Source organism: Pseudochaenichthys georgianus, chromosome 19, assembly GCF_902827115.2.
Source record: "Pseudochaenichthys georgianus chromosome 19, fPseGeo1.2, whole genome shotgun sequence".
Lineage (NCBI taxonomy): Eukaryota > Metazoa > Chordata > Actinopteri > Perciformes > Channichthyidae > Pseudochaenichthys > Pseudochaenichthys georgianus.
Window position 1 is genome coordinate 11,838,874 of NC_047521.1, and position 25,235 is coordinate 11,864,108.

A 25,235-nucleotide genomic window follows, 5' to 3' on the forward strand; every position below is an offset into this window, starting at 1 on the left:
ATATTTTTTTTTTAGTAACTATTTATATTTAAGCATTGTAGCTTTATATATTTTAACATTCTGGTAAAGTGCATATGATGACCCTGATTATTATTGCTACTATCTCTGCTTTATCACTGTTTTTATGGATGTGTTCTTATTTATGTTATGTATTGCATTGAGAGATGCCAACTGAATTGTGTGATGACAATAAAGATATATTCTATTCTACATCTCCATGGTGCTAGATTTAAAGTCTGACTTTATCTTAAACACAGCGCACATGTTTAACATGTGTAACATTTCACCATCCAATCGGTTGAGCCATAAGGAAAGTATAGCATGGTCTTACAAAACAGGTCACTAGCAATCATAATGTGGAGCATTGGGTTTAACATTTCTGATAGTTGACTTTCTTGGAACTATACATTATATTTCAAGAGTAGATCGAAATGTATCGCAGGTTTTCCCTCACACCCCTGAAAATGCATTGCTTGAGAGGTACTCCTTAATGTCCCTTCCTGCTTCCCATCAATCCTTTGCAACTGCTGAACATTAGCAGTCTGGGGCCAGAGGTTTGCATGCCTGTTCGGTAGATGTAATAACACTGGATATTGCCAACCATTACCCCAAATGGTTTTGGTTTAGTCCATCAGCTCAAAATTACCCATTATTACAAAGTGAACGTAAAAGTATTATGACCAAAAAAGCAATGATGCAGAATGTCTTTTTTATGTTAATCCTAGGCAGATGAATACATAGTGTTTTGATATGTGTCACTGATTTTAATGCAATACCGTACCAGAGAGGAGAATACAATGACCTGCTTTTGTTCTGCTGAGCTGAAACTAATATTTATTTAGCTTTTTATTTGATGGCCTTCCTCCTTTGTTTTATTTTGCTAAAGAAATAATTACACAAGGAAAGAGCTTTTGCTTTTAGACCTTTTTCACAACTTCTAAGGTAGATAAATAAATAAAAAACATTCCTTGTGAGTAAAAAAACCTCACAAAGTTCTTTTCTGGTTTACGATAGCTAAACAGTAAACTAATAGAAATAATTTTTCTGCAAGGCTAAGATTGAAATCAGGAGAATACGTGTATTGAGGGGCATCACGTTTATGTATATGTTTACGGTCTACCATTTATTTCCCCCTCAAGTTTACCCTCTATCTGAAGGTAACTTGGCCAAAGGCAAGTAGGAACACTCTTTGTAATGCTGAGATCCGTGGATAATTAACAAAAGCAGCCCTGTTTATGGCGCGCCCGTGAGCCAACACTGAATGCTAATTTGATTCAAACCCGAAAAGCTTTGGGGCAAGGGCATCGTTGCTGGAAAACAAAATGGTTACCGACATCCACCAAGTCTTTCCCTAAGCCTTGGGTGCATCTCGAAAACTTTGTTTAAAAGTCTAGTGTATCTATTTAGCCGAAAATCACAAGGTTTTGCTATAGAGCTCTACAATCTATATGACTGTTCTTGTTACACCTAGAATCTAGATTAGCATCTGTGTGGTTTTATGCATCTTATAAAGGAAAACATTTAAAGTGTGTTGCTTATTTCTAATACTTTGAATGATTCATATACTTTTAGTCTCCACCGCTATTGGTTCGTTTGACTAAACAAGTTCCATCTTCAGAGCTCCTTTTGCTTCACTGTTGCAAAGTGCTCTATCGGCTGAGCATTCTGAAGACAACACATTATTACCATGTACGCTTCTGTACGTTGAGAATTGCTTTCAGCTTGTGCTCTTATAACTTGAAATATAAAACAGCTTCTTGCCTGGTCTTCAATGACTATTATTCAGACTGAATTTCCTGAATCTTAAGTGCCACCCCAGTCCTCAATCCTTCATTATGTAATCACACAGCATACCCTCAACAGTTGCAAAAAGCCATAGGTGATATTTAGCATACAAAGGTAGTGTTTTGTAAGCCTTTGCTCATAAGTGACATTTTTTAGCAGAGATATTCTAAATGTGGGAACTATTGTTACTACCAGAGTATGCATATATATATATATATATCAGGGTTTCCGCTAGGATTTTTTCTCGCCGGTCAAATGTCCGGGCAGAATTTATTTTACCGGACAAATTTGAAACTTACCGGTCATATTTCAATAATAATAATAAGAGTTGTGTAGCAGAGTTTCCGTTAGCAGGTAATTACCGGACTATGAGCAGATATGCTTCAGTTTAAAACTCAGTTCACGGGGCTCATTTTTATATTGCTTCAGTTTATAATCGTAACAGATCGAAACATTCAGATTCATTTTTCAATAAATTATTCCACAAACAACATAATTATTACATTCAAACAAACTACTTGTAGTAGATGAAGTACATTATTCAAAAGTTTACATCACATTTGAATAATAACACGGGAGAAACGGATCCTCTCTTTTCCCCTCTCCCTCCCTCTCTCTCCTGACAGCAGGTCAGTTTCTCAAGCAGCTCCTGCAGCTCGCTAAACAGAGGGCGGGGCTTCAGGTGATTATGCAGAGCTGCTGTCTCCAGACTCAGCAGCTGATCTGATCTCTCTCGGGTCCGGTTAGACTTCACTCTCGTTTATGTCCATATCGATCAGATCCAGCTCTCCTGATCGGCCTTTATAGAGAGCACCGATCAAACTATTAAGAGTGAATATCGGCCGATCGATCGGAGCCTCCCTAATTATTACCAGACATTTTGACCGGCAGGTTTTGAATTTACCGGTTTTTAATACATTTTACCAGCTAAAAACCGGTAATTACCGACTAACGGAAACCCTGCTATATATATATATAGGTAACGGTTGTAACAAAACGTTACCACAGTATATGAATCAATGTCAATATGTCATTGAAATTTTGATATAATACATCGAAAAACTTGGAATCTAATTGGCCAGAGCTTTGTGGTGAACCAGCCACTCAACTGTATCTCATCCTGTAATTCGTGTTATCTACCCTTTAATGCATATACATACAGGATAAAGGTGTGTATGTAACGGGTGCACCTGAGGTGATTGGATAAAGCAAACGGCACTGCCTGGACACTATGCATGTTTCATTAAAACATGGAGCCGATGGTACGGCCCAGCTAATTGAGAGTGAAAAGGTAAAAGGCCAGTCACTGCCCTACCTTTATTCAGTTTTCACTTATTTTTGTTGAATATATTTGGGTTAATTTGACACTTTCCTTTATTTTGTTTTCTTATTAAATGACTCTCTTTATGTGCAGACTCCTGCCTTGCTATCTGCATTTTGAACATCCATTTTAAAGGTTTTCTGGCCATGCACAATCCATTTCCCTTTTTAGATTGTAAGGCGGCACTGCAGAGAGCAAAAGGCTTAAGAAGTCTGCCTTTCTGTCTCTTCCTCAGTGTGGCATTACTGGCGTTCTAACGGCATGTTGGTCCACCTGTCCTCCGCCTGCTCACCTGAGGAAGACATCCTGCTGTGTTGGGTGCGGACCTTTGTCTGCCTGTGTGTCACTGCGCAGAGTTAAAAGGATCTTCAGCTTTATGATGACATGGCACTCTGCGAGACTCTGTCATGTAGTAACTGTTGATTACCGCTCACAGACCAAAGTGTGTGTCTGTGGGTGTGTGCAGCCTGAACACACGTACTCTGCTTCTGATGCCTGACTACCTATCCCCATCTACTCTTTATATGTGCTTTTTGCTTTGTGGCTAACTCCACCTGAGGATCACAAAGGGATTGTAAAACCACACTCTTTTATCTATATTTGTTTATGTCTACTTCATAACATTACTTTACTTCTCTATGCTGTGCGTCTTAATTACTATTTTCTCCTACCTGTAAGCCAGCTTTTAGAAGCGTTGCTGCATTGTCAGCCCACAAACAAAGGTGACGCAGCTTTTGTAAGTGTGGCTGTTTAACTTAACTTCGCTTTGAAGGGGCCTCTGTCATTAAGTCTGTTTTATATCGGCTACTCTCGGCCCCTTTTTGAGTCACAACCACCGAAAACAATCAGATTGGAGTCCACAACTTCATTTTTAAGATGTACCTTTTTGATATATTTTTTTCTACAGCCATCTAGGAATGAACTTGCAACCCCCGGTTGAGCAACACTGTTCTTCACAAGTGTTGTCCATCATTTGTTTTCCTCTTCATGAGCACATTTACCATGTGATAATTATTCATGTCCAATTCATGTTGCACTCATCCTCTGTGGCATTATCTTCCCGCCCACACGCCTCCAACACAACAGCCATGAACATGAACACACAAAAAAGGGCCTTGAAAGCAACACATGTTTCACTCTGAACACCATTAATGTCACCATACAGTCATTTATACAAGCAGGAGGAAGTAACCACTGCCGCGGCCCCTTTCATTTTACACCCACACAACTGTAATCAGCTTGAGGATGATAGACATCAGGGTGCATGCCCATGAGTGTGTGTGTGTGTATATTACTTTGAAAGTCTTTGTTTCAGTTACCCCGATCCTTGGGGATTAAAGCATTTCCGTTGTGCACTTGTAGTGGTACTGGGGGAGGAGAAAGGGGGGGGGGGTCTTTTGGTCTTTCTGCTTGTAGACCTTTTATCTGAATGCTTCTCTTGCAGTAATTGCTTATGAGGATACAGGGTGGCTCCAATTTCAACAGCCCACCATTTTATAATGCCTCTTTACCACTTCGTAATATCTGTCCTGGTTACATCCTTTATACAATGTGCTGTAAAGTAGAGCCGGGAAGCATTCTCATAACCTTAGCTTTAAAGAGGCAGACAGAATCTTCATTTTCTTAGCTAAATAAACCGGGAAAATGCAATTAGACGAAGGCAATACAACTAGAAATCAATTGTAGTATATCCCACTTGATCTAACATGTCCTGGCGGGTCAACAGTGGCTGGTGGCCAATCAATCTGTGCATATCTAATATTTGTGATCTGAAATAGTGTCATCCTCAGTTTTCTTTTCAACCATCATTGCGGCTCACCCCTAGGAAAAGTGCCAGCACTTACTCTCCCCCGTTCAGACACACTGGAAGCTGTGTCACGCCACATCCTGACAGCAAGAATTTCTGTTACATTCAGAGGACAGATGGTTGACAGCTCACTTCTGGAACCCGTTGAGAAGCTAACTGGTTGCCTTTCCACATGAGGGGAGAGTGAGAGAGGCATAGATGGTGCAGAGAATATTGCAGAGAGAAGGATGGGTCTCTTGGGGGCCAAGCTCTGGCAGTGGAGGAGCACACACTCTGACAGGAACTTTGTTACCCTGTTCACACAGTCTCCTCCCATTAATCCAGCAAACAAGATTTAAACTCATGGATGAATGATTTACTCCTGCTGCTTTTTGCCACTGCACTCAGTGTGCCGTTGAGTGAAGCGTTTGTTCTACCGACATATTAAAATAGTTTGATATTTTCCTTCTTATGTTTCGTGTCACTCACACGCTCCAACACTTTGTATGTGATAGGCCCCATCATAGGGGCGGGACATCTCTAAGCAGAGCCGGTCAGCTAACCAATCAGGCAGGCAGTATGAGACACATTAAGCACTTTTTTAACATTGAAGCATAAAAATATGTCAGAGGCACAAAATACAAATATGAACCTGAATATGAGCATTTAGGGCCCCTTTGACTTTATGAATATTGGCAGTGATCTCATATTATCTAAATAACACATGAATAAAATCAGATCAGATAATATATATATTTATAAAAAATGCTAGCAAATTGGATTCACAGCATGTCTAAAAGCTGTAAATCAACATATCTAGCATGATGATGTAGGGATGCTACTAATGACACTTCAAGATTTACAATTAATGATTTGCTATGCTTTTTAAAATGTACCGCCGAGACTGTAGAGACGAAGCTTGCAAAGCTACCAAATCAAAAATGTCTTTGCACGCACATTACATTGTAGGGAGAATAATATAATCTAAATAGGCGGCAGTGTGTTATCAGATGTCTAGTTTACACAGCATGCTGGTGAGGAGAAAGGAACAGAGAACAATGATGCTGATTGAACAATATGTGTTTACTTTCTTGGACCTGCAGGATATGTTCAGCTTGCTTACCAAAAGCCAGAGATTCAAAAGAACAAACTGAAAGTGAAAAAAAGTACTTGACCTTCATTCGGAATGCATATTATCTCTAAAAGGTAATGCTATGGATAATGTTAGAAAAATATACTCGTCACCGGCTTGGTCTTCAATATCAGTATGTATCAATATGTATTTATTATCCTTGCAATAATGGAAGTAGTCATCACACACAGAGCTGCGTGGGACAAATAGTACCCAGAGTAGAGTCCTTGACATGCTTATATACAAGAGAGGGTGTTACAGTCAACAAGATGGAAGAATACTGGTGAAAGCAGTATTCTTACATTAGTAAAGATTAGCCTGCGTAAGCAATAAACATGACAGTCATATATCTATTTCCATAGAGGCTGAATCATCATGTTAATCGTTGTCACATAGCTATCATATGCCTAAAACAGTCCTGACGCTCTTCGAGGTAATCATACATCCTGGTACATACACAGCTACGTAGGGCCTTTGTTATCACGTGCTACTCTGATATTGGAAGAGAACATTCAGTATTTTCCCAACAGAAATGTTAACTCTGGCTACACACGGAGAACTATACCTCACTGTGCGTCTTCTCCTGAGCTCCTCATTTTGATTTGAAAGGCTTGTTGAATGAACCCGTCCAGGTGAAGAGGTGCATTTTACCACGGGTCACTGCCACAAATACAAATCTGTCAGAGGTGCTGACGGCTGCTGTCATCTGTGAGGGAACAGTGAGGGCCTTCATATGTATCTGCACCGTATCACTTCTCATTTATATTGAGCACATTTTCTTCAAGATTTCCAGGACTACCAGTGTCAGAACAGTACACACACTCACACTCGTTCCAGTGTCCTTATGGCCAGACACAGCTGCGGACCAACAATCTAAACACTCACATTCTCTCAAACATACACACGGTCATGCACATGCCTCTTTTTCAACTTCACCCCAACTGTCAAGATCCTTTCACAGTGCATGTCATGTCAGTCACACCCTCAGTTATTTGCAAATGCCCAGCGATGGAGGAAAGGACTGTTTACGTCTGTTTAAACAAGTGACCACACACCAACGCACACAATACATAGTCCTATGTATTGGCCTTTTACTGATATGTTTTCCCCGGTATGCAAGAATGAATAGAAAGCAGTCAAGTGTGTGCAAAGTTAACAGTAATCAGGAACTGGAGTGAAAAGCCCTCATTAGTAAGAACGTTAACTTATCTCCCTCAGACTACAGATATGGCCAGCCAGCACTCCAACAAAGGAATTTCTCTTGGTTGCACAGTTGATATGTTTACAGTGGACTGAAAATGAATGTGCCAGCCAGCATGCACCATACCACTTTCTACAAATGAAGATTAATACTGAAACTCCATCTCACTCACTGATTTGGCTCCAAAGATTCTTTAACGTTCTTATGTTTTGACGCATATTTTGACTCAAGTGGCAAATCGATGAATTTAAGGTTCGTTGGCCATAAGTGGTACAGTAAGTGCACTTTCTGTGACTTAAAACAAACATACCTTCATATGAAAAATCTCTCCATAAGATCTTAAAGATTTGCTGCCATCCACCAAGAGTTTGGCTTGGAATCCGAGGAGTAGACCCGATGACCTGGTCACTACGTAGCGTGAATGATGAACATAGTGATATCGTCGAACACACAAGGCAGGCTACCGAACTATGGCATCACTTTGGAAAACTAGGAACATATTCCCCCAGGCCTTAAAGCGTTAGCAACCTAAATCGGTCATCGCCAATGGATAGAAATAGATTCCTATATCTTTAGTTGTGCTCCGCCTTTGATCAGAAGAGTTCTAAGAAAGCAGAATGTAAGAAAAATCCTCTACTTAGACCATGTCAGGCTTCATCTCTGCCACTCCCTCCCTCTCTACGTGGCCAGGCAATGCGAGTATGTCGTGCCTCTGCTGCCCAGATCCTGCACGTATCTTCCCAGAAAAAGGGGCAAAGGCAATGTGGGTTCGCTCGGCATTAATAAGCTGATTAACATGAGGACAGTTTAGCACTTCACTGTCCCACACTCAGGCCATCAATCAGGAGAGACGCTGTGCCAGGTGGAGCGCTGCCAGCTGCTCTAAACAGATCATTGTAAAGAGAGGAAGACTTTCAGACTCCATCCACTATTTGGTCAGACAGAGAAGTGCAGTCTTTGCAGTGTTTCCTTGAAGCAATGTACGGGTCGTTTTACCTTGGCTAGATGCTCCTTTTGAAACTCGTGATTCTGTACAGTACAAACATGTCACGTGCACACATTAACTTGCAGGCCTTTGCAAACCTTTTAAATGCACAAAAACATAAAACGCACCACAGGAAAGGGAAAAAACGTATAATAGAGACCATTAAAGCAATTTTAAAATGATTCTCATGAATCAAACTGCGAACGATTAGAGCTTTTCATGTCTAATCACACCAGCTGATCCAGCCCTATCATCTCATCACATCAAAGGATTACAGAGGGCGAGGAACCCCGGAAAACATCTGCCAGCTGTCCGCATGCAGCATTCCAGACACAGACACATGTCTCCTGTTTTTATCTTTCACCTCCACCGCACATAGTGTGAACCAAATATTGCTAAGCTCTCTGTGACAGCAATGAAGTGATGGAGATGTCGTCAGTGCCGTTATTTCTAAAGCTTTGACGCCCACATCCAGTTTCTAGGCTTATTTCTGAATAATGACCGGAAGGTTTATTTTACAACCATATGGTCTTGCCTAGGTCATTTCATCTTTATGTTTTTAGCATAAGGGGTTAACTGTAAGGCGCACAGGTAGGGATGGGTATCGTTTGAAATGTATCGGTTCCGATTCCGGTTCTTATCGATTCCCCGTTTCGATTCCAAAATTGTAAAAGAAAGAGGTCAAACGTTTAGATAACAAAAATATCTTTATTCTTGTAAGCTTTAACTGACACAACTGTGGACCTCTGTCGCCTGTCAGCGCAACTTACATGATGCCGTTTAAAAAAATGAAGGGCGGTGCCGGCCGTCAGCGTACCGAGCCGGTCGTCAACGGTCGTTCTGTGATTCTCCAGAACACACAGATGGCCAGTCCGCTATGTATTCCACCGGGTCACCGCAGTGCAGACGAACCCGGTGGAATACAGGGTCTACCGCGTTTAGGAACCGTTAAGCAGTACCGAAATTGTGTATGGGTACCCGGTACCCGGCATTTTCTTATCGGTTCTCATCTGGAACCGAGTTTCGTTTCCCAACCCTACGCACAGGTGAAGAAGATTTTAGCTTCTTTTTTTTCATCTTCCTGCTTCGTCATCTCTTCCCTTACTTGCCTTTCATCATTACATCTCTTCTACATTTTTTACCTTTTTCGTGTTTCAAAGCGTTCGACTGTTGCTAACATTTTAATAAGTACTTTGGAGGTGTTTAACAGGTTCTTCAGTGGTAGCAGTGTAACATCAAAGCATTGCTCACATAGCTCCAAGACTATTCGTTTGACTCCAGAGACATCAGAAACATTTCTGAGACAGAACAGTCCCACTGCTCCTGAAAGACAGCTCAAAGTGACCTTAATGCCAGCGTTTTGTTTGTGTTGCGACTCGTCAGGTTGCGTGGCTCGTCTGTTTTGTTCCATTTCTTTCATTTGACATCAAATTGTTCCGAGTGTCTGCCAGAAGCATTGAATTGACTTCTGAGGAAAGCTTAATCTATGTAAATCATTGGCTGCTTGTTTGTCAAGTGCTTGATCAGAGACAGTTCACAGTTGGTGTTGAAGAGGGGCTTTGAGAGCCCTCGTGCTCTTTTGAGCAGACTTGGCACTCATCAGAGCACCACCCTCACCCCCACCCATGCGGATGTTTGATTGTGCCATTCAACTCCGGTGTGCAAACAGATGACGTTCTGACAGGTGATGACTTGGTCTTATTGTTGTGTTTAGCCTGTGCACCTGGGTTTCTGTCGGCAGAGCGAGAGAGGCGTGCTGTTCAGGCCAGCTGATGTTCCTGTGAGCCAAAGCCTTACAGCTGCTCTGCTCTGTATGTTCCTGTGTTTAGGCACACTCCGACTCTCCAGTTAACACAGCAAGTGTGATGTTACTGTATCGCTCCTCCCCGACCTTCACTGCACTTCCTATTGTTGTTTTAGCAACAGTTAGGTGTGGCATTGGTAAGGCAACCCATCTCCCTTGAGGAGCAGCTGCCTAGTTGTATTATTCCTGTATAATATAATATATATATATTAGGGCTGTCAGTCGATTAAAATATTTAATCGCGATTAATCGCATGATTGTCCATAGTTAATCGCGATGAATCGCAAATTAATCGCACATTTTTTATCTGTTCTAAATGTACCTTAGAGGAATATTTTTCAAGTTTGTAATACTCTTATCAACATATGAGTGGACAAATATGCTTTATGCTAATGTTTGTTATCATTTGGACAATGACAAATATTCTCATGAATATTAAACAACCTCTGAACATTACAAATATTCGCCTCAATTCAACCTGGAACCTCTCATACAATACAAATTGTGTGTGTGTGTGTGTGTGTGTGTGTGTGTGTGTGTGTGTGTGTGTGTGTGTGTGTGTGTGTGTGTGTGTGTGTGTGTGTGTGTGTGTGTGTGTGTGTGTGTGTGTGTGTGTGTGTGTGTGTGTGTGTGTGGGATCGTTGTGCAACTCAAGGCATATGCTCGAACGGGAGCTGCCTGGACGCTGCAATCATGTTGCTGCAATCATGAGTGTGCTGACTTCTCCTCCAATGTCCCGCTGTCTGGCTTCCTGCATAAAGTCAAGTGCTCGGCGCAGTTGTGGCGAAATGTCGCTCCTCTGTTTTCATTTAAACAGCTCCTTATATCCGTTAGCGCAGCTAGCTAGCACCAGATGCTAACAACAGCAACAATGCACGTAAGGTCTCTCTCTTGCTCGCTCGGGCCACATTACACACACCCTCCCGGTCCTCCCGATGGCCAGTCGGTGCCTGCCGGTGAGCGTGGAAGTGTGGTCTGCTGCAAGCGGGCGGCAGGAGCGGGGCTGTCAGCAGATGGTATTTTAAACTTGATGCGCTCTGAAACTACGGGGCGGCCCAGGAAAAAAAATACACCTGCGTTAATCGCGTTAAAATAATTAGTGGCGTTAATTTTTTTTAACGCGTTAACTTGACAGCCCTAATATATATATATATATATATATATATATATTTATATTAGGGCTGTCAAACGATTACAATTTTTAATCAGATTAATCACATCTTAAAAATTTATTAATCATGATTAATCACCATTCGAACTATGTCCAAAATATGTCATTTCTTTATGTATATTGTTGTGGGAATGGAAAGATAAATGAAAGAAGGCGGATATATCCATTTAACATAGGCCTACAGTATGTTTATTATAACATTGTTCTGCATGTCAAAATGAAAGACAGCCCACACACTTATCAATTATCAAACCGTGGGGTCTTATTTCATTACGTGTTGATTTTTATAAACACGTAATGTTGTATCGATGTATATAGAGATGTACTACCGCAAAAGTATTCTCCGTCGGGACTTCCTGCAACAACACCACGCCGTTATCGTGATTCTGATTGGTCAGAAGACATTATCAAAGATGTTCTATTGAGAAGACAATCACAACGTGACAACAGTTTTCAAAACCGTTTCTGGTCTTCGGTATTTCCAGACAAGTGGCTACTGAAATCAATCTTACTAACTGCTGTCTGTGCAATTTACTCCGCGAGTTGGCGGACTTTATTTAGCTTACTTTAACATCATTTTTCATGGTGGGGCTAAGCCATTTCTTGGTATGGGTGCAGTGTGAGAAAAAGATTTTAGAAAGTACTTGTCCATGGACAAGTGAGTTTAGCAATTTACTTGTCCGAATACATTTTTCACTTGTCCAGAATGGACAAAAATTGGGGCCACTGGAATCATCTTCTTCGTCAACATATTTTACATTTTCCCACGGTTTTTACGACACCGCTAACGTAAGTGAGCGGTAAGATTTTACTGCATCACACATAGGGTTGGGTATCGTTTGGATTTTAACGATTCCGGTTCTGCTTTTCGATTCCGGTTATTTTTGGTTCTCGATTCCGTTTCTTTGAGAGGGTCAAAATAAGTCCCATGACAAACTGGGAGAAAAATATATTTATGAAAACATTAAGTCAAATCTGTATTCCTATTTACAAATCACTTCATACCTTTGAATTTCTTACGGTTATTGAATACAATTATATAAAAATAATCTCTGCATTGTTTAGTTAGTTCTAAGTGGTGCAGTTTGAGAATGTACAATTGGCCCAGTCTCCTCTGATGTTACACTGCAACCTGCCTGTGAGACAGTCCAACCACACATGTCCAACACATAGGACATAACCTAATAATAATAATAATAATGACACATTAGATGTATAGCCTATAGGCCTAGCGCTTTTCTACAACTCAAAGACGCTTACACATGTCCTGCAATACACATGCTTCAGCTGCTCACTGTTTGTAAAAGTAAATAAATAGTATTTTCATTTCAATAATGTACTTTCTATACCCTGCTTCATAAACAATACTGACATCCCTGTGCTCCTCCGAGTCTGGGGGTCCAGGGATGTGAGGACAGCGCAAGGACACAGACAGGGAGGCTGCTTTACTTCATAAAGGAAATGGTGGTCAATATTAACAACATAGGAGTTAAAACGCTTAATAGCCTTCATTATGTGTTAGAGAAAGAACATAAGAAAGTTTGACAAAGATGAGGCTGTTAAACGGGCAGCGGATCCGCTGTGTGTAGAAAGAGAGAGAGAGAGAGACGCTGAGCTGCACCGTGCAGCGATCAGCTGATACGGAGCATAGAGAGAGCTGCGGTCCTCGGGGCTCGGCCTCGCCTCCTGTCCTCACAACTCTTATTAATCCCGGTACCGGACAATTGTTATTTGTTCCTACTTGGAACCGAGTTTTGCTTCCCAACCCGGCCACTGTGCTACACTTCCCACCCCGCTCCGCCCCGCCCCCGTCTATCTGTACAGAAAGCGGCTAGATGCATTTCCTTAGGAATCGACAAGCAGAACCGAAACTAACACTTCTAAACGAACAATGACGGACAAGTCAATTGAAAGATCTACTTGTCCGATATTGTCTACTTGTCCGCACACTGGGGTGTAGCCTACCCCAGCCATACCCTGGCGCTGCCACTGGTGGGATGTATGGGGCGGGCCATTCTGCACATGCGTTAAATGCGTTAAATATTTTAACGCAATTAATTCAAAAAATTAATTTCCGCCATTAACGCGATAATTTTGACAGCATTAATATATATATATATATATATATATATGCAGTATGTAAACAAGATTAGGAGTTATAGAGAACCGCAGTGACGCGTCCTAAAACCCGGATGTAAACTCCTTCCGGTTCCTTCTTCAAAAACGCAATGCAATTTCTCCAGAGGATTTTGGAAAATAGCTCGAAATAAGGTCTGTGGTTGACACACATTTAAGAGACGGATCACGTTTTGTTCAGCCGGATAATATCCACATGTCTATCCTACTTTTATAATTTTCTAATCATAAATCTAGTCGCCAGAAGCAAAATGCTAACGTTATGCCATAAACGAACTACAGCAGGGTCGCTGCCTCAACGTCACGCCGACTTAAGATCCATATTCAAACATACAGATTGTAAATGGTACAAGTTGAAGCGTTTGTTTTAACAGTTTGCAGGAGGCAGGAACTTGCTTTCGAGCAGTACAGGTCAAACAAACTTAGCGGGAGTGTTTTACGTGTTCGGTGTAATGGCGTAAAACGGCCTGGACAACTTCTGTAGTCCTATTCAGCCACTTGTTAACAACCAGCGTTTTTCAGACACGTGAACTCTTCAAAAATCACCAGCTGAAGTATTTAATGTCGTAGAACAAAACGTGATCCGTCGCTTCAATTTGTGTCAAACACAGACCTTATTTGGAGCTATTTTCCAAAATCCTATGGAGAAAATGCATTGCTTTTTGTCGAAGGAACCGGACGTGGTAAAAATGCTAACTTACTTCCGGGTTTTAGGACGCGTCACTGCGGTTCTCTATTTTAAAATCAGATCAACTTTATGATTGCATGAGATTTCGAATCCATTTTATTGCCAGATATGTTTACACACGCAAGGAATTTGATTTGGTGTATGGTGGTGCAAACATGAACACAGCATAAGGAAATACTCTAAGTTGTAAGGAAAGATCAAAAATATAACAATAATAAAATATATTCAAACAACTATTCAACATTAAAGAGAATTAAGCCAAATACTTACCAAATATAAACAAAATAACTACTAAAATGAATATAAGACAAACTGCAGTATATTATATTTGTGGAAAGTCCAGCGGTGGGATCAGGGGATAGGAGCTCCTTTCCCTTATACCTGTTTCTATATTTCCATTTGTATGATTAGTTTCTATATGGTTGTCACCTTGTGAAGATGGCTTGAAAAATTAACAAAATGTTGGTCACAAAAAAAAGTATAAAGCTGTCTTAATAAATTCTCAGTCTTGTTTAATCTCCTTAATGTTCAGTGGTTATACAGGCCACTTTCATAACGTGTTACACTCTTTCTCAAAATTACACCAACCCTTAATGTGCCATAAATCATATGGGGATACAAAGCCAAGTTGTCCTCCATAGCTTATACACAAGAGAAAAAGGAAATGCCTGCCTGTTATCAATTGAGCCCCGGTGGTTGGCGGAGGATCACGTTCTGTCTTTGATAGCTCGGAGGATCTGGCAACCGTACTCCCCCGCTCCTCTGCTTCTCACTTTGGTCGCGCCTGTTTTCCATCCTCATCTGGTGGATAATTGTCCCTACAGTTACGGGTTTCTGTGCGTGTGTGTGTTTGCGTTCATAATTGATAGCAGCAGCCAGGCTCTCCATAACTTCCGGTTCCGTCCCCCAGCTGCCTCTGCGTAGATGAAGGTAGTTTAAACTGATGTATCATGGTGTGTCAGTGAGCTTTAAGAGCAGAACATTGGGTTGCAAACAAACTGTTTGCAAGGGCGTTGTGCATGTGTCAACACAATGGAAACTAAATTCAAACACTGGTATATTGTAAAATATCAGTCACACTGACACTCAATAACAAATACAATTTTATAATTTTGTATTCATTTTAGTTTTTAATTCAAATATACATACAAAGCAATATTTATATTTATTTTGGGCTTTTTGCAAACTGTGTAGAGCAGGGGTGTCAAACTCAAGGCCCGGGGGCCAAATCCGGCCCGCGACTTCTTTTTATGTGGCCCGCAAGAGCTTGCAAAGAATATATTACGTTTATTATACTGTTACATGACGATTTACAGAAGCACGTTGCCCATAAACTGCATGTCCCACAATGCATCTCGTTTTGTGCCATGTGCACTGAAGAGACTTGCAATTATTTGCCCTGGACTTCTGCTTTCAGACGTAGTTCATTACTAAGTTATTATCCTATCTGATAATAATCCAATTCAGAGGCAATAATGTAATATAATACATTATTTTATTTATATATATATATATATTTATATATTTATATAGTCTTAAAAGTTACAACCGGCCCTTTGAGTGCAACCATAATGCTAATGTGGCCCGCGATGGAATTGAGTTTGACACCCCTGGTGTCTGTACATATTTTTTTCAGGCCTTGTTGACATAATGGTGTAAATGTCATTATTCAATTATCATATCCGCTTTAATATTGTTGTTCCTGTAGTATTTTATGATGATACTACCATTGAGTAATGGCATTGTACATTTACACCAGTCAGAAGAGCCCTTTTGGAGATGCTTGAGCTTGATGCTATATGCTATAATCACCAAATGTTTTGACCGCTAATTACACAGTCAAGTTACCTCGAGTCATCGCCGGTGAAGACGTGTCAATTTAAAAAATGTACCAAACCTTCAGACCTACCTGTAGCAGCGCACGTGCATGCACACAAAACACAAATGGCCTAATTATTTGAGTGCCCTCACTGTTACACATGGCATCGGGCGGAAATAATGACACGGGCTGAGAGGGCCGCTGATGCAAACCAGATGAGGCACTCCGACTTAAAAGGCAAAGAGGGAGGAACGAGAGCAGAGCTGGACAAACTGTGAAACGACAGCGGCACACGCAGTGGGGGGGACTGAGTGACATTCTTATTAAATCATCCATATAAACACGCAACGACTTCACTCAAACACAGCAGAACTTGTGTTTGAGATCATTTTATCACTCTTCAAACTCTTTAATTGTTCTTTTATTTACTGTGGCCTCATATGCCTGTGGGGCACAACACAAAGAGAACCCTTTTCTTGTGACTTGTGGGATGGTTATTGGAAACTAAATGGATCCTTTTTATGTGAGCGTTGCTGCAGGGAGCTTGGCCCCGGGCCGGCCCTGAGGCCTGCAGCACCGCTCTGCTCTGGCCGCCAAGAGCATTTCTCTCTCATGCGGCCCCTGACCTCTTGACGCATTTCCTGACCCAGGAAATAGAATTAACACCTCGGCCCGGGCCTCGGGGTCCCACAGCCGCGTACACAGCTGTCCGTTAGCTCGGCTCAGTCCAGTCAGAGTCCGGCTAGCTAGTGCTAACACTAAAACTGAGCCAAAAGACGGCAAAGGGAAGCAGGAGATTTGTTTTCGTGCATATCGCAAGAGTTTATACAATCCCTACCTCTTTAATGTCTTTGGGTGCTTGGAGGGTATTAGTGCCACGACGATATAGACATTAACTGAAGCCAAATGAGGAGATGTATATACCAACTGTTGACTATCAAAGGCTCTGTTGTCATATTGCAAATACTCATTTATCTCTTAAAAATAGTACAAAATGTTAGCACTGTGAAATGGTTGCTGTACTTTGTCGACTTCTGGCAAGGAATCCGGAGGAAACCAACCCAAAAAAGAGCAACACGAAATGCAAAGACAGAGTAGGTTCGAAATATTTATCCCACTCTACTGAGAGGTTCAGTGTCCCTCTGAAAACCACATCTAAAAGAGCACATTTATACTACAGATGTTTGATCTTCCCGTTGCTGATCATATTTAGATCCTAACTCCAAGTCTCAGTCAACCTTAATGGTGCCGCCCTCTCTCTAATGTTCTTTATAAAAACAAATCTATAATGCAACGCCGTTCCACCCGAGGTTTTTTAATAATATTGCGGCTTTCTGATGTCACGAGTGCAGTAAATCTGGAGACTTGGTTTGAAGAAGAGAAAAGTGGATTATCTGTTTATTACATATTTTATGTGGGCCATATTTCCGCAGAGATGGTTCTTGATGCTCCGTGCTCTTAAAGTGCTTTATCTGTTTTCTTCATTAGTCAAAGGCTCTCTTATGCGGGCGAGCAAACACACGCTTGCACACACACACTCGCACACACACAGATTAGCCAGTTCCTGCATTTAAGCACCCCATGTGTTTGCATTTTAGTCACACATTGCCAATCTCATGGGAGCACTTTGAAGCATACTCCTCCAGAGCAGATCATAAAACAGGAGTATAAGTAGTTTTTCACATAGTTTTGTCCCAGTGCACCCCCCCCCCCCCCAACCCACACCTCGGTCTCCACCTTCCACCTCCATCCGCTGACTCTCTACGTGTAGGGCGAGCCTCTGCTACACCCTCACATTGTTTCTCTCCAGATGTTGCGTAGAACTCACAGAGGCAGCCACGGCGGAAGTCCTGTGATCGTTATCATTTTGCCAAGTTGATTTACATTTCTGTGGACGTTAACACAACCGACACCGGAAAGAAATGCATCATTTATCACAGTGGCTGTTTCTTTCTATTCACACCTTTTTTCTTTGTTTGCATCTGCAGAATGAACGCGCTATAAACCTTTGCTGTATTGTTACTCGGCTCAAAGGAAGGCAGAATGTAGGCAACATAAATGCAGTTTAACATCCAAAGCGATGCATTTAACTGCTGCCTGAAGTAGTTCATATATACTGTGTGTCCATGAAGGAAGATCAGTGTCTTTGTGTGGGATCCTGAATCAACCCACGTGTATTTCTGTCTCCGCAGTACTTTGAAGTGCCCTTCGACTCCAACATGAATCGTACCAAGAACCGTCCACTCGTCAGAGGACAAATCAGGTACAGTTTTTCTCCTATTTAAAAGATCGAGCCTTCTGTGTGCAACATTTAGCAAAACAACCCCATCTGCACTTTTGATTACTTTGAGAGAGAAACTCAAGTGGAGGAGGAGAGCATGAGTTCAGTACACCGGCAACACTGCATGACAGCTACTAAGCCCCCAACCTCATCTCTTTCTTTTATCAATGCACAAGGCTGCTACTGTTTCCTCCCTCACTGACCTTATCTTTCTCTAAGCTTGTAATTTACCGGCTATATTTGACTGACCACACCTTTTATAGAAAACAGTAGCACTGAGCACACATCCGTATTGTTTTACTCCCTTGTGTTTCTCTTTAGCGGAGTTATCATGGAGCTATATCAGACGAGTAGCTGTACTCCTGGCAGGTGTAATGCGAGCTTATGATCAGGTTGGGAAGGAGGGGGGTAGAGGCGGAGGTCAGGGTGTTGTTACATGACACCTTAACTTTTGCTTCCTCCGTAGTTCAGATGTCTGATAATCTTTGTGTTCAGTGAACTGCATGTATCACTGCGCTCTACTACTGTATGACTGGATATGGCGTCTTTCCTTTCTCTTCCGGAGGCTTCCACCCTCAAGCAGCAGGAATGCACTGATGCAGAAAAGCAAAAGAAAACGCAAACCAACATCATGTCCTCCTCACCTATTGTCAGTGCCAGGAAACTGCCTTTATCGCATTGAACTGTTACGGGAAAGGTGCGGTATCTCATTTGTATTCAGGAAGAAAGAAAGCAAGCAACCTGTTGTGTTGACACACGAGGATAACACTTGGGAAATAAATATAACTTAAGGGACTGATCTGGAACATGTTAGTGTGGTAACTGAATTAAAAGACACTACAGGAAAAACCCTTGATATGTACACTATTAATACATTTTAAATAATTGACATGGCTTTTGAATTTCCTATTGGTTTATTTAATGTATTTTTATTATTTAAAGTTAATTTATTAATGGTTATTATGCAACTGTGTATTTATATATTTGTATAGACATATTTCTAATATAAAATTAAATACATTATTGTATTTTTAGGATATTTACGTGAGACCAGGAGTGTAGGTATTTTGATTGTTGTATGACATTTACCTATGTAGTGAAAAACTACATTTATCAACAAAAACACAATGAAACACTTTCCACAACAGTCCTGTCCACATGTAGCTAACAAGTAGTAGCTAACAAGTAGAAGCTAACAAGTAGAAGCTAAAGGCCCGGACACACCAATCTGACAACAGAGAACTGACACAGACGGACCCCGACTGTTGACGCCTCGCGTCCTTGGCCATGTGTCGCACTGGAACACACCGCAAAGACTTCAGCCGACGGCTAAGTTGCACGTACGAACTGCGCATGCGTGAGTGGCAATAGCTCTCCTTACCAGCAGGTGGCGGTAATGTGTATTCGTCATTCAAAAGAGCCAACAACCGGAAGACAGACTGCGTGATAACCGAGAGAAGAACAGACTGTGTGATATAAACCAACAACAAATAGCGTGTGCGTTCCATTTTCACTCTACAGCGAGAAGCTCACGGGGCTTTCCCGAACCTGTGTCGAGAGCTGGAGTTAAATGAAATCTCAGATTTGCCTTCTTAATAGTTTGTTTGCGTCCCTCACTTCCGTTTCGCTTCTCATTCACTGATTCGCTAGCTGAACAGCCAATCGGAGTGATTTATTTAGCTGACTGCCTTTGGCCGACTGCCCGACATGTTGAATCGGCTGGTTTTCGGCCGAAAAGGCGTCGGCACGGCTTAAAACACACAACGGTGCGGGACACACCAATCTGAGTAGGGCGCGTCGACGCTCATCGTCGGCCTGACGCCCACCGACGCCGATAATCGGCCTGGTGTGTCCGCGCCTTAACAGCCTCCGTTGTGTGCTGATGCAGCACCATAGTCCCGCTGTGACTGAAACAGCCTGTTGGTACTACAGCTGCACCCTGACCCTCAGCTATCGCATCCCCGTTCCAGGAATTCTCCTTTGACATGCTGTTTAACATCGGACCCTCATGCTGTTGAGCTGCTGATTGAAGATGCTCTCTCACTATCTAAACACATCCTCTCCCCTGGCTTTTAGCCTGTCGCTGACCAGAGGAAGCGTGTCTCTGAGACGCAAACACTGAGACAGAACATACAATCTGGTGTAGAGACGGCGGGCATATATGAGGCCGGAGTGTCCTGTCAAACAAGCCATGAGGAGGCCGCATTTTACACTATATCGTCTTCAAGGCGTCCCTCCTCTACCTCTGTCCGACTGCGGAAACCTGTCTGCCAATGTGATGTGAGCATCGGAAATACTTTGTCCTCTTGTCTAGACTACAATAGTGTCTCATCTTACCCACCTTTACTGTTCTTCAGTAGAATGCAGATGACAGTCTCCCAGCCTTTGTAGTGGCTTCGCAGAGTTTGAGGCATCCACATGTGTTGATGCTGAAGAGCTGTCAGCCTGCTAGGAGGAGGAAGACAGAAGATGAGTTTGACTTTCATCTAGGTGGTTACACACATGGCAGCTTTTGAGCCAGAAGAGAGTTTTGATTTGGGCTGTTCTGCACCAGAAAATGGAGTTTGCTTTAAGATAACTTTGACAACCACCTTTTATTAAGTACAAGACAGAACTTAACCCAAAAACATGTTTGATTCTTTAATGGGACGGCATTGGGGCCGTTAGGATAATGAAGCAGGAAAGTTATATTTTCTTCGCTGCTATATGTACAGCGTGTTGATTGTTGTTTCCTTTTTATGCTGCATCAGAATTGTCCTCTCGTGGACAATAAAGCTTATTGAATTAAATTAAATGTATTTTCAGAGTGGAGTTGACGGTGGAAAGCAACTTTTAAAGACATTTTAAAGACATATTCTGCATATATTCTCATCATTTTAGTTTTTTGTGTCTCTACTGTAACATGCTTTAAAGTTCAAAAAGCTCTTTATTTTTCCTGCCTGTGCTGCAGCACCTCCTTTGATTGGTCAACCACTTGGAGATGTCCTATCACGTTCAATGTGTTGGTGCACTAGCCAATAGAATGGTGAGTGTTATACTGATGTGATAGGGATGTCACTATGTAAACAAAGGAGTCCATTAGAGGCATTTCAGGCAGGGGGTGAGTGTGTGAGAGAAACTCCCTCGGGGGGGAATGGTGTGATTTTAGCCTTTGCCGACCATTTACATGCACAAAAACCTTCATTTCACAATACAGGAAAGGGAAACCCCCAAAAAGCATAATAGGGCCTCTTTAACGTAACCGTGTAGTTTTATCATTCAGTTAATTTAGCTCTGTCAGCTGAAGTTCACTTTATTATTATTATTATTATTATTAATGTCACCTATCCCCTGCTCTCTCTTTGCACAGTTTAACATCTTCGTCTTTTTCCGTTCTTTGCCTTTTCTGCAGCATTAGCTTAGGAAGCCAACACTTTTTCAAAATGGTAGTCCACTTCTGTTTTGGCACACAAGAGAACTCTTTCAGGGTTAGCCTTTTCCTCCTGTTGTATTTACATTCAATATTGGCTCCTCTCTGGCTGTCAATACATCAAGTATCTGGGTTTGTTTGTGGAAATAATCGTACTAAAATGTGGGCAGACGCTTTCAGTGATCTGTAGTCTTCCCAGTTGGCACCAGTCCCAGAAGTCTCTGTTTTGTAGGCAAGGCTTACAGATGTAGAAACATCACAATAGTTGTTTTCCACAGTTTACTTTCCCTCCCCGACCACTTGAATATAGAACAGGTGACTCCGTTTTAAGTAGAATCATCCTGTTTCTTTAAAGTAACATTTAAATCCCTCATGTTTTACTTTTGGATCCCTGGCCTTGATTGTGGGCTAACCAGACGTCCACATCTTTGGCTTTGGTGTTGACATGACGTTATGAGTGCGGCTGTGACAGACTGTAAGCAGAGGACAGTAAAAGCACCTCAGACCATGTGATGCACCCCCCCTCCCCTGACTCCCACTGAGCCAGCCTGCACGGCCCCACCTCAGCCCACATAAAACAGACATAACACCACTAATCACATTAATGATGCCATCTCCCCGTGCGCCACCAAAATAAAAGCCCCATTTGCTTTTTGAAGAAAAAGGGCCTGCTTTCGGTCAAGATTTGAATCTACCCTCTCTTTAATTTATGGAGCATTTACTAGTGAATTTGAACCAGACCTCGCCATCACTGCTTTCAATAAAGGAGGAGGGGAGGAGGAGGAGGAGGAAGTCTTCATCCGGCTAAAAGCCTGAGCCGTGGTTTTTCTGAAGCTAGTCTTGATCTCTGGCGTGTGCACATGCTCTTCATCTTGCCGCGCTACTTTCATCCCTGACAAACTCTTATCAGATGAGCTCCCGTTTTGAGACTCTGCCATGCACGGCTGCTGGCGGTGTGTGGCCCCCATGGGTCTCAGTGTGTGTGTGTTGAACATGTGGAGCTATCATTGTCTTATCTTGTGTCTGCACAAGCCCACTAACACGTTATCACCCTATAGTTCTCATGGCGGTGACAGGCTTTTGTCTGAGCCTGTCTTTCTCTATTGCCTTTTATCACAAAACATTAAAATTCTCCTTATTTTTCTCTCTTTTTTGTGTCCCTTCCTCTCCTCAGCCCCCTCCATGCGGTGTCCTTTGCTCTGGCCTGTGGAATTCCCGGAGTGGCCCTGCTCACGCTGGCCGTTAACCCCCTGACGGGCTTCCTGGGGGCCCTCAACATCTTCCTCTACACCTGTTGCTACACTCCGCTCAAGAGGCTCAGCATCACCAACACCTGGGTGGGAGCAGTGGTGGGGGCCCTCCCCCCCGTCATGGGCTGGACGGCTGCTACGGGATGTCTGGGCCAAGGTGCGGAATTATTCATTGAAAGATATCTCCTACCTGAAGTCATCTAACCTCCTCAAATCTGTAAATAGATACATTTTTGAATTTCTGCCTTTTTAATCAGACAGTAAGCAATTTGAAAACATCATATTTAGGGATACCGGTCAATTAGAGTCAGGTCCAAGTAATGGAATATTGAGAACGGCTGATGACCTTGCATAATAGTGCATACTTCAAGTACATTCAAGTTTAAAAATCAATCCCAAGTATGAACTACGTAACTGAATGGATCCTCATCACATTATAAATGAGTCGTGTTGCCGTGCTGAGTGTGGTTGATGTCAGTCTCTCCAAAAACACCAGACTCTTACAAATACACACATAATTGAATTCAAAGCTTTATTGTCATTTGCTCATTAGCTACAGTGTAGATATGGCAATGAAAGACTTGCAGTCACACGGCGAATACGCCTTTTTTTTACAGTGGGAAAAAAGTCTGTAATTCAGGGCAGTATCCACTACACTATATATACTCCAGGGGGCGGTATTGCGCCTAAAAGCTGTTTGCCAGCCGCCCTTAAACAACAAATGAAGAACAAGAAGAAACACAACAACAAAACGAACAAAATACAAGAAGAAGAAAAGTTAGTATGGCGATTTCAGATAACACTCAGGAGCTAGAACCCACCTGCTTCTTTTAAATCGGCTGTGTGGGAACATTTCGGGTTCCCTGTGGACTACAATAACGATGAGGTGTGCGAGTGGTGGATCGGAAGAGGACGGTGTGTCGGCGTTGTTCGATAGCGGTGCGGTATGCTAATGGTAACACACGCCAAACATGCTAAATCATATCAGAAGGGATCACTCAGATTTGCCAATCACCAGAGACAGGCAAAAGACAACAGCTGTTCAACAGCTGATCCCCGCTGTTTTTAAGAAGCCAATAGAAAGCCGTGAAACCAAAATAAATAACGGAAGCTTTTGGCATAATGTTTTTCAACGACTTTGCACTCTTGAAACACTTTCTTATTATTTATGATGTAATATTTTCAAGACATTCTTTTTAGTTTTACAGCAGCCATTATAGATAATATGGCCATCTGAGTGTGTGGTGCTGTTTGTGGTTTGTTTTTAACTGTTTAATACAGTTAATTATTCAAAATGTCAGAGTTCCTTATTTTGAAACTGAAACTTGCACTACTGTTCAAAAATAAATAACAACAAACCTGGAATTACGCATTTGGGACTTTTTTTTGCTTTTTCTTGTTGTACCGAACCGTGACCTCCAAACCGAGGCGTGACTTCTGTGAACCGTTACACCCCTACAAGAGACGGTTTTGAGATGCAAGTAAATACAAATAGAATAGAAATAGTGCAAGAAGAGTCTATATTCAAGTAAATGGAATATGATGTATTAGATAAAAAAAAATGTGCAAGATGAATATTTATGGATGTTCTTTAAAAGGTGCAGGTGTAAATTAGGTAATTAACAAATAAACAGTCTCAGTGATCTCACACACACACACACACACACACACACACACACACACACACACACGCATACTTAGGAGCTTGGCATATTGGAGGATTTCAACAGCTATTTGAAAATACTTCCTGGCTGTAAGGCCAAATGTTATGTTGTGGATAAACCAAGTTATTTGGAATAATTGTATTGACTAAACAATTAATTAATATTGTAAACGAGTTTTAGTTGCAGCCCTAGTTAAATCACGTTGCAGTGTTTCCCTGCACCACATCCTTCAGTGGGCTGCTTGTTGCTCCTCTCCGGATCATCAGGGTCCCTGGTCTCACACTCGTAAAGCTTTATTTACACACGGCGCAGGATCCCTGCAGCGCTCACACTGCTCTTGTTCCTGGGGAGTTTGAATGCCCTTATTGTGAGTCTCTCTTTGCACAAAAGCAGCTGCCAAATGAATGTAACATTAAGTTAGCGAAGAGACGCAGACTTCGGGGGGGCTTAAGCAGCTTGTTTGGGGGACACATTAAGGGTTCTGTTATGGCAACTGCATGATTTGTGTTTCATCGTGTTGCCACCATTTCCCTCACGCGAGTTTAGGCTCTAAATATTAGGATGGCTCTTTCAACGTAATGTTTAATAAATGTGCTTTTCATCTGTAAATGGAAGCAGTTCTATTTCCATTCAAGGACTTGTGATTCCATAGTAACTCATCATATTCATAAAAACTTTAAAAAACAATCCAGATGAAATTGCTCTTTGAATTAACCAGGTGTATAAAAGGCATTACGCCTAATGTCCCTGAAAGCCGAGTCCACCATCAGAGATCAAACCCCGTCCTCGCTCTGAACTCAGAC

At 41.9% G+C, this 25,235-nt stretch overlaps 1 protein-coding gene across 1 annotated transcript in view; it reads left to right on the plus strand.

Annotated features, from left to right (window-relative positions):
* Window positions 1-25,235, plus strand: part of cox10 (cytochrome c oxidase assembly factor heme A:farnesyltransferase COX10) — a 43,434-nt gene that overhangs the window by 16,456 nt on the left and 1,743 nt on the right. Inside the window, exons 5-6 of the mRNA XM_034107974.2 lie at window positions 18,021-18,091; window positions 22,693-22,925. Coding sequence (XP_033963865.1) covers window positions 18,021-18,091; window positions 22,693-22,925 — 304 coding nt within the window. The remainder of the gene's footprint in view (window positions 1-18,020; window positions 18,092-22,692; window positions 22,926-25,235) is intronic.